Source organism: Hirundo rustica, chromosome Z (assembly GCF_015227805.2).
Source record: "Hirundo rustica isolate bHirRus1 chromosome Z, bHirRus1.pri.v3, whole genome shotgun sequence".
Classification (NCBI taxonomy): domain Eukaryota; kingdom Metazoa; phylum Chordata; class Aves; order Passeriformes; family Hirundinidae; genus Hirundo; species Hirundo rustica.
In genome coordinates, this window is record NC_053488.1 from 59,753,402 (window position 1) to 59,761,952 (window position 8,551).

General features: G+C 44.6%; 1 protein-coding gene across 4 annotated transcripts in view; it reads right to left on the reverse strand.

The window, feature by feature from the left end:
* Positions 1 to 8,551, reverse strand: part of GRAMD2B (GRAM domain containing 2B) — a 42,476-nt gene that overhangs the window by 28,896 nt on the left and 5,029 nt on the right. For 2 of the 4 annotated variants that reach the window (XM_040090609.2, XM_040090608.2), the window contains exon 1: positions 1,839 to 1,968. The exons of 1 other annotated variant lie outside the window; for it this stretch is intronic. In XM_040090609.2, the coding sequence (XP_039946543.1) occupies positions 1,839 to 1,930 (92 nt within the window). In that variant the 5' untranslated portion in view covers positions 1,931 to 1,968. Of the gene's footprint in view, positions 1 to 326; positions 391 to 1,838; positions 1,969 to 8,551 lie in introns of those variants that run through there. One more of the 4 variants, XM_040090610.2, reaches the window with a different exon arrangement.

Consider the following 8,551-nt stretch of genomic DNA (forward strand, 5'->3'; position numbering starts at 1 on the left):
CCTGCTGTCAGGCTACTATTGCTGAACACTGTATCTTAAAGTCTAACAGACTGCCTAGCTCTTCCCTGCATGACACCTACTGAACAGCAAAAACTGATAGCTAAAAAAACCCCTAGAGAGTCATAGCGAGTAAGACGTCTCTGTTTATCACACCAGCTAAGACTGACCTTGCTTCTAAAACTGTTAACTGATGAAGAATTGAAAGACTCAACACCTAGGGGAAAAACAGATGGTCAGTTACCTGTGCACATATAATGCCTCTGAGATCAAGCTCTCCATATACTATCTTGGACTCAAGAGAAAAATCAGATACAGATCTTGCATACCTGAACAACTTCATTAGGTTCACTGGCATAATTCTGTGCAGGGATCAGTATCCAAGGCTTGAAGTCAGAAGACTCTAGAGAAGGTCTGGGAATTATGTTTCATTTGTAGTGTGAAGTCACTGATGTGATTACACCATACAGGATAAAGGACACTTAGAAGACACTTTGATTCCCAGTGCTCGCTAACAAGCAAGTTATTTCTGGCAGCAGATTTCACTGTGATACATACTTTAGGAATACACCTGCTTAGAGATCACGCATACAGCTGGGGGAAAAAACCCAAAAACCAACACAGACTTTCTCAAAATTTCTTTCAAGAGAAAGAGCTAGTTGCTGGTAACCTGTTCACCTTTCTCCTGGAAGCTGTATAAGATTAAATATTTGTGAAGAAAAGTTCTTTGGGAAGAGGAATCACCCCAGATTAGGAGAAAGTTAACTCTTTTTAATTTCTTTTGAGGAGAAAATCCCACATGTTTTAGTTTCTTGTTTTATAGATGCTCAACTTCTCAAACACTGTTCTCAGGACTGCCAAGACCCACGTGAATTGGGAGCCTGGTATGGAAACAGACAACTGCTTGATTCCAGCAATGTTTTCACGTGATGGTCATTGCCATGGTGCATAAACACCTAAATAACTTGAGATCTCTGCAGGAAGCAAGAGACCAATGCAGGAGATGAACCTTTAACTCTTGATGTTCCCAGTCATCTTCAGAGGCTGGGAAGGTCAGCAGCCTCAGGGGAGTCTGCCCACCCTTCTGAGTACTGTGACCTCCCTAACTTCCATCAGTAAATCCAAGCAGACAGCCTTTATCAGCCAGCAGGACCTCCCCACCCTCATGAGGAATATTTTCGACGTCTTCACCTGCTCAATTTTTACAGTACTCCTCAGGTTAAAAAGCAGAAGTGTGAGTATGAGTATGGCCACGCTGGGCGAGGGGCCCAGCGGGGAGCCGTGCCAGGATGGGCAAGTGACCACCATCCTTCCCGAAAAGGGAAATCCTCTGCCTTCTGGGACATTAGAATGAACTCCCGTTTTGACATCTCTTGTCTATATCAGATTTTGTGAACTTCTCACAAAGTTCTAGGTTTCCCTGGCACCCAGAAGAAAGGATCACAGCTTCCCACAGGAAACCGTGCACTTTACCATAAGCGATAAAGCACAAATACTGTATTTGTGTGCCACGGCTCAGAAAGACTTTCAGGCTGTTAGGTGAAATTACTAGAAGTAGTATTTATATGTCTTTCTCCTAAAACTATAACTTTGGAGTCGAACGCTGAACTCGAGCGCGGGTCTTAGCTGGGCGGAGGTGTTCGCGCTCGATCTAAGCCTGGAAGCGGAGGGCCCTTGGCGACTCTTTCCCGGGAATTTCCAGACCGGCGCCCCCAACAGCGCGGCCCCACCGCTCCGGGCCCCCCCCCCGCCCGCAGCTCCCCGCGGCCTCAGCGCTGCCCCGCGGGTGGCCCGGGCACAGCCCCGCGCAGGGCCCCTCTCCCGGCGCTGGCACTACTCACAGCCGCGGAGCGCCCCTGTTCTCCCGCCGGCCGGCGGCCCGCGCTGCCCTCGGCTCGTCCGCATCGCACCGCGGCTCGGTCATGAGCACCATCGGCACAGGCAGCACGGTCCACCCCCGCCGCCCCAAGGCACTCCGCCGCCGGCGGGCCGGGCTGGGCCGGGCCGAGCCGCCCGCTCCGCCCTCGCCGCCCCGCCCCGGGGCGGACCCGCCGCCGCTGCCTCCCGGGGCCGCCACAAACCGGTTGAACCCGCCCGGCCGGGCCCGGCGCCGCCCGCGCCGCGGGGGCTGTGGCCGGTACGGCTCTTCGCTCCTCATGAGGCCGATCCCTTACGAGCTTTAAATTATTCACTTGGGACGCTGTCGCGTGAGACGCCGGTTCCCGCCGGCTCCAACAAAAGCCATCTTAATGTTTTATGCGGGAGTACAGGAGATACGCGGTTTGACACACACACAGTCCCGGGGGGAAGGTGGCGGTGGCCGGGGCCCTTTATTCTGTCAACGCCCTTCGCCGGTGACTCGTGGAAGCACGCAGTAGTCCAAATACTGATACTGGCCTCTGGACTGCACTACTAATGAGAACTTCTGAATTGATTAGCTGGTACATCTTAAGCAGACAGGTAGCCGTTTATGATTCCTTTCTCAACAGCAGCACCCCCACGCTGCTTTGTCTGCATAGAAAAATCACAAAACCACAGAATGAATAATGCTGGAAAGGGCCAGTGGGTCCACCATTCTGGCTCAGGCGGGACTATGGCACAGGATTGTGTCTGGATGGTTCTTGAATCCAGCAAAGGAGACTCCACAATTTCTTTGGGCAACCTGTTCCAGTGTGTGGTCACATGCACAGTGAAAAGTCTTCCTCATGTTCAGGTGGTACTTCCTGTGCCCATTTCCTCTCCTATTGCTGGGTACCACTGAAAAGAGCCTGGCTCTGTACTCTTAGCACTCTCGCTTCAGATACCTACTGACATTGATGTGGTCATCCCTCAGTTGTCTCTTCTTGAAACTGAAGATACCTAGCTCCCTCAGCCTTTCCTAAGAAGAGAGATGCTCCAGACTGATCAACCTGCAGGACATCTCCTAGTCTTGTACTGAGCAGCCCAGAACTGGACACAGCACTCCAGGTGACACCTCACCTGGGCCAAAGAGAGGGGAAGGATCGCATCCTCCTCTTGCTGACAGTGCTCTTCTGAATGCAGCCCAGGATACCATCCGTCTGCTCAGCTGCAAGGACACGCTGCTGGCTTATGGAGAGCTTGTTTTCCCCCGGGACTCCCAGGTCCTTCTCCACAGAGCTGCTTCCCAGCAGGTTTGGTCTCCAGCCTGTGCTGCTGCATGGGATTATTTTTCTCCAGGTACAGGATCTTGCATTTGCCTGAATTTCAGAAGGTTCCTCTTTGCCCATCTCTCCAGCCTGTTGAGGTCCTTCTGAAGGGCTGCACAGCTCTCTGGGGTATCTGCCACTCCTCCCAGCTTTGTGTCATCAGTGACATTGCTGAGGAGGCCTCTGCCTCTTATACAAGCCATTGATGGAAAAGTTAAACAAGACTGGGCCCACCATTGAACCTTCAGGGACACCACCATGGACAGGCCTCCAACTGGGCCCTGTGCCACTGATTTATGACTGTGGGATCTGCAGTTCAGCCAGTTCTCAACCCACCTCCCTGTCTACTCATCCAGTCCACTCTTCCTGAGTTTGCCTGTGAAAAAAGACATTGTTGGGGCAGTGTTGAAAGCCTTAAAGTTGAGGTAGACAAGATCTGCTGCTTTCCCCTCATCCACCCAGGTAGTGTTTTATTGTGGAAGGTAGTCAGGTTTGTCAGGCATGATTTGCCTTTAGTGAATCCATGCTGACTGCTCCTGATCCTGCTTCTTGTCTACCCTGTGGATAGAGGTGGCCTCCCGAATGCGGTGCTCCATCACCTTCCCAGGGGCTGAAGTGAGGCTGACTGGCTGGCAGTTCCCTGCATCCTCCTTCTTGCCCTGTTTGAAGACTGGAGTGACACTTGCTTTCTTCAGTCCTCAGGCGCTAGTCTCGATCTCTGTGACCTTTCAAATATAATTGTAAGGAGCAAAGCTACGATGTCCTTCAGCTGTCTCATCACTCGTGTGTGCATCCTGCCAAGGCCCATGGACTTGTGTATGTTGAATTTGCCTAGGTGTTCTCTAACCCAATCCTCCCTGACCAACAATTTTGCTTCTGACATTCCTTTACCCTGGTCTCCTGGGTCAGAAGTTCCTGAGGGCTGGTCTTGCCAGTGAAGACAAATAGAAAGGTGGTGTTCAGTAACTGTTTTCTCTGTGTCTTCTTAGTTTTCCTTTTGTTACTGATGTATTTAAAGACATTCTTCTTCATGTTTTTGACATCCTTGTCCAGATTTAATTCCAAATAGGCTTTGCCCTTGACTCATTTCTTCTAACTCTGACAGAATGACCTAATACTGTGCAAAAAACCAGCAAGCTGGCTTACCCCTGGCCTTCCTTGTGCCTGTGCTGGCAGAGCTGTAAGGCAAGTTGAGTGCCTTCAGGAAGGTTAGATTTAAGGTGGCATTTGCCACGTTGTCTTACATGGCAGGCACAAACTGTCAACATACCTGTGAAAAATGTTTTGACTACCTGGTTAATACCCCAGTTAGGTTTCAGTTTGGTAAACTAATATTTTCATAAAGCTAAAACGGACTCTGTGGTTGTAAGTACACAATCAAAGGATAAAATCCTGGGATGAGAGTTCAAAGTAACATGTCTAGACAAAGGTCTATTTTCATGTTTTAATAAAATAAATAATAGACTAACTTCCTAACGGCTGAATATTCACATGAGCTAAAGGGTGAATATGCACAGTAGAGTGGTATCTTTTAGTGAATATCTGTGTAGGAGATAGATACTAATGTACATTTCAGATACAGTGAAACACATTGAAAAGTGCATGAAGCAAATTAATCACCTTTGAATACTCGGTATTTAGGAGGTGCAAGAAATATGTTTTAGGTACTGCTGCAATACTTTCAGGAAATCAGTGATTAGAAAGAGGTGTTAATGGTAAAATGGCTCAAGACTGCTATACTTGCTTGGGCACACAGATCCTGCAAAAAAAGTGAGATTGCTGTATGATTTTTGCTAGACTGTGTGGGTTTAATTTGCTACAGTAAATTTAAAGAGTATGTGCTTAGAGGCATAGAAAGGAAGACATTTAAAATGGTTGGATTTCTGGAAGACACCATTAACTAATGTTCATGTAGTATTTAACATAAAAGTCATAAAAAACATGTGGAAAAGAAATGAGATTTAATTTGTAAGAGAGATTATTCAGCCTGTTAGGCCCTGTACCTCTGAAACACTGCTTGCTGCTATTCTTCCCTGTCGAGCACCTGAGTGCACTTGGCACCGCTTTGCAGAGCCTCTCTCACCCCCTTACACCAGACACAACCTGTGACAATATTGCAGCATTTAATTTTTCCAGCCATAACAGAATAGGAGCCATTTCAGCTGGCTGGACTATGAGTAGAACTGAGAGGGCTAGGGAAGGCATCATGTGTCTATTCAGGCCCTTTTCTTGGGTGCAGCAACCTTTGTGAGGTTTCAGGTACCCTGGGGGTTTGTTCTTGTGTAAGTATGCACTAACAAAGCATGCACAGGAGCATTGGAATCAGTAGGAAAAGTGACTGCCCACCCCTCCTCTTGTTTTGGGAGGCTTTTCATTGCACTAAAAATGTATTTGCTAATTTAGTCCTAATTTTGAGGCAGACTTGTGAATAATTGAATAATGCATGTGTAACTATATGCAGTTCAGCAGAAGTGCTGGTTTTAGTAGGTGAGAATCTGACTTTTAGATATTTGAATAAATAAAATCTGCTTTCTTTTGAGTGCTTAGATTTTCAGTCTGTCAGGTTTAACCACCTGTTTAGGGAACAAATGCTACTGCTGACTGTTTATTCATTGCCAAAGGTTCCTGACTTTACCTCAGTGGTGCAAGAACTAGAAAGGACTTGCTTGGTCCTGGAGTTCAGTCTCTCTTGTAGTTTAATCTGGCTCCATTCCCAAGGTGTGCACAGCTCTCTGATTTAAATAAATCTGTCTAGTCACTTAGTGCAGAAGCAACTTGTATTCAAATAAATTGACGCCTAAAGCCTCTGCACTAAAAAGATGAACCCTTGCTTAGTAATTGCTTCCATATCACAATATCTTAACTCTTATCAGAGACTTGCTTCTGGCATATTGCCAATACACACATGATTAGTCCAGTTTGCTGTTATCTGATAATGGCAGTGGAAGTAATAAGCAATGAACCAGAACTATAGCTTGTGAGGGTTTTTTTTTGAGGATTTGAGAAAGAAACTCTGTGACCAAGCTCTGTCAAACTACATGGTGCAGCAACTTCAGAGTGAGAGGGGACACTCCTGAGTGATAAAATACCAGGATTCTCAGTAATATTCAGGGAGGAGTGCCTTATACTAAACAAGCAAATGTGAGTGGGATATACTTGAAAACCATATGCTTTTATTATGATCAAATCTTACATAAAAAGAAAAACCACAATGGACCTTTTACTGTACTGTGATAATTGCTCATCTATACGGATACAGTAAATCAAGTATTTGAAGATCAAGCTGTCTCTAACAGACTTGTGAGAAAATCTGGGCTGTGTTTTTCTCTAACTGCTGAAGGGCAGAGTGAAGAGTACATTAAACCTTAGAGGCGATTCAGGGTTTTCAGTAATTAGGACCTTCAGCATTATGTATAACCCAGCAAAGGATAAACAATTAGAGATGGAAGAGTAGGAAAAACTTCCATTGCTAAATAAAAAGATTTAAGATACATAGGAAGTCACCGAAAAATGGAATAGGGAGAGACTCACTGAGTCATTGAGTTTACCCCTTGTCCCAAATTAAGGCCTGCTATTCCTGTGTCACTCTGGGAAAGGCTCCTGTCTCAGTTTCTTAAACTATCCTTAGTGTGTCCAGGACACCAATTCCAATGTTTGCTGTCATCCAGAGGATGTCCTTAATCTGCAACATGGTTTTGAATCCTTGTTACTGAAATCTAAAGCCATTACTTCTGAATTTATTCAGTGTGAAGAACAATGAAAACCTATTTCTTGTTTCTTCTAATTTTCATCTTATCTTTAGTCTCAGATAAAACATATAAATTGAGGGTTTGATTATTTTTTTTTTTTTTTCAAATGAACTGCCTCTGGCAGGTTCAGGTATTTTCTGAAGTGTGATCCCCCAGACTAGACACCAATAGTCATATGAAGGCTGTATATAGAAGAATTTAAAAGATTACTTCATCTGTCCTATACGCAGTACCACTAGTCATATTTTGTGGTAGAGTGTTTGTGTTTCTCAAGAAGGGGAGGCTGGCTCAAGTTTAGTATTGAAGCACTATCACCTATATGAAGCTTTGATAAACATTAGCTGAGAGATTGTTCTCTACTACATCAGCAGCAATTTGTAAGACTTGGCTAAATATGATGGTCTACATATCCTTTGTGCTTTTTTTTTTTTTTTTTTTTTGTGTGTGTGTGTGTGTGTGTGTGTGTGTGTGTGTGTGTGTGTGTTTCTTTCCAATCAGTTTCCTCAATTTATCAGAATATTTATGAATCATATCTTGAGGGTCATGAAGAAAGAAAGAGTAGAAGAGCTTAATGAGACACATTGGAAAGGTCAGTATAAAAAGCAGTGTAACTGCTACCCATGCCTGGAGATTCATGACTAGGATATTGCTGTTGAATTATGAAAAAGACAATTTAGCTGAAAATAGACAGCATTAGAGATTGTCTTAATCAACAAGATTAATTTCAGCCATTGTGGCTGTTCATAAAGTATTTTTCAGTTTATCTAGCAAGTATCAACATGCCTGAATATGAAGAAACTTCCTTGGACAGGAACAAAGCAAAAAATGAGGAGAGTGGTTATAAGCATTCTGTGTATTTTGAGCACATTTCAGTGGCGAATTCTTCTGTATTTCTTTGCAGGTGTAAAAATGTATCAAGAAATACAGCCTAAATTGTGCCTGAATACTTTTGCCTAATAGATCATTATATATGTCTTGTCTTCAGTTTTCTTTATGGTATTCTGCATTGGTAGGATTCTGTGAAAGCTATGCAAATGTCTTGAAGGTCATTAAGTTTTGAAAGACCTGCTAAGTCCTTACAGTTGAAATGTGATAGTGAAGAAGTCTTATGTTAGATACTGTGGAAATAGGAGCTCTGATAGTATGAGACACAAATAGACATTTGGAAGGATGTTGACACAGGGAAAACCCCTCAAATTTCTAGAATACACAAGTCATCCAAAAATCAGGGTGAAGCCAGCTTGCAAGATGCACGCTAGAAGAAAAACAAAACAACTGGACTAAAAAGTTGGTGCAGCATTGGAAATAGTTGCCTGAGGAGGCTACGGACTCTTCTTTGGGGGTACAAGACCCAGTTAGACAAAGCCATACCTGATCTGAGCTGGTGTTGATGATACTCCTGACTCAAGCAGGAATGTTCAAAAACAGTGTTTGAGTTACTCAGCATACCTGAAGTATGCTCAGAATAGATGGAGCCAAGGTCCAAAATACTCCATGGACGATAACTAGGGCCAGAACACAGCAAATGGTGCAATTTTGTAAGGAGTGAAAAGCAGTTTTGGCCAGTTGAATCTTATTCCTTGCCTGGATTAAGAATTTAGTAATTTATTTGTTTTTAAAAGCTTGAGATTACTTTAT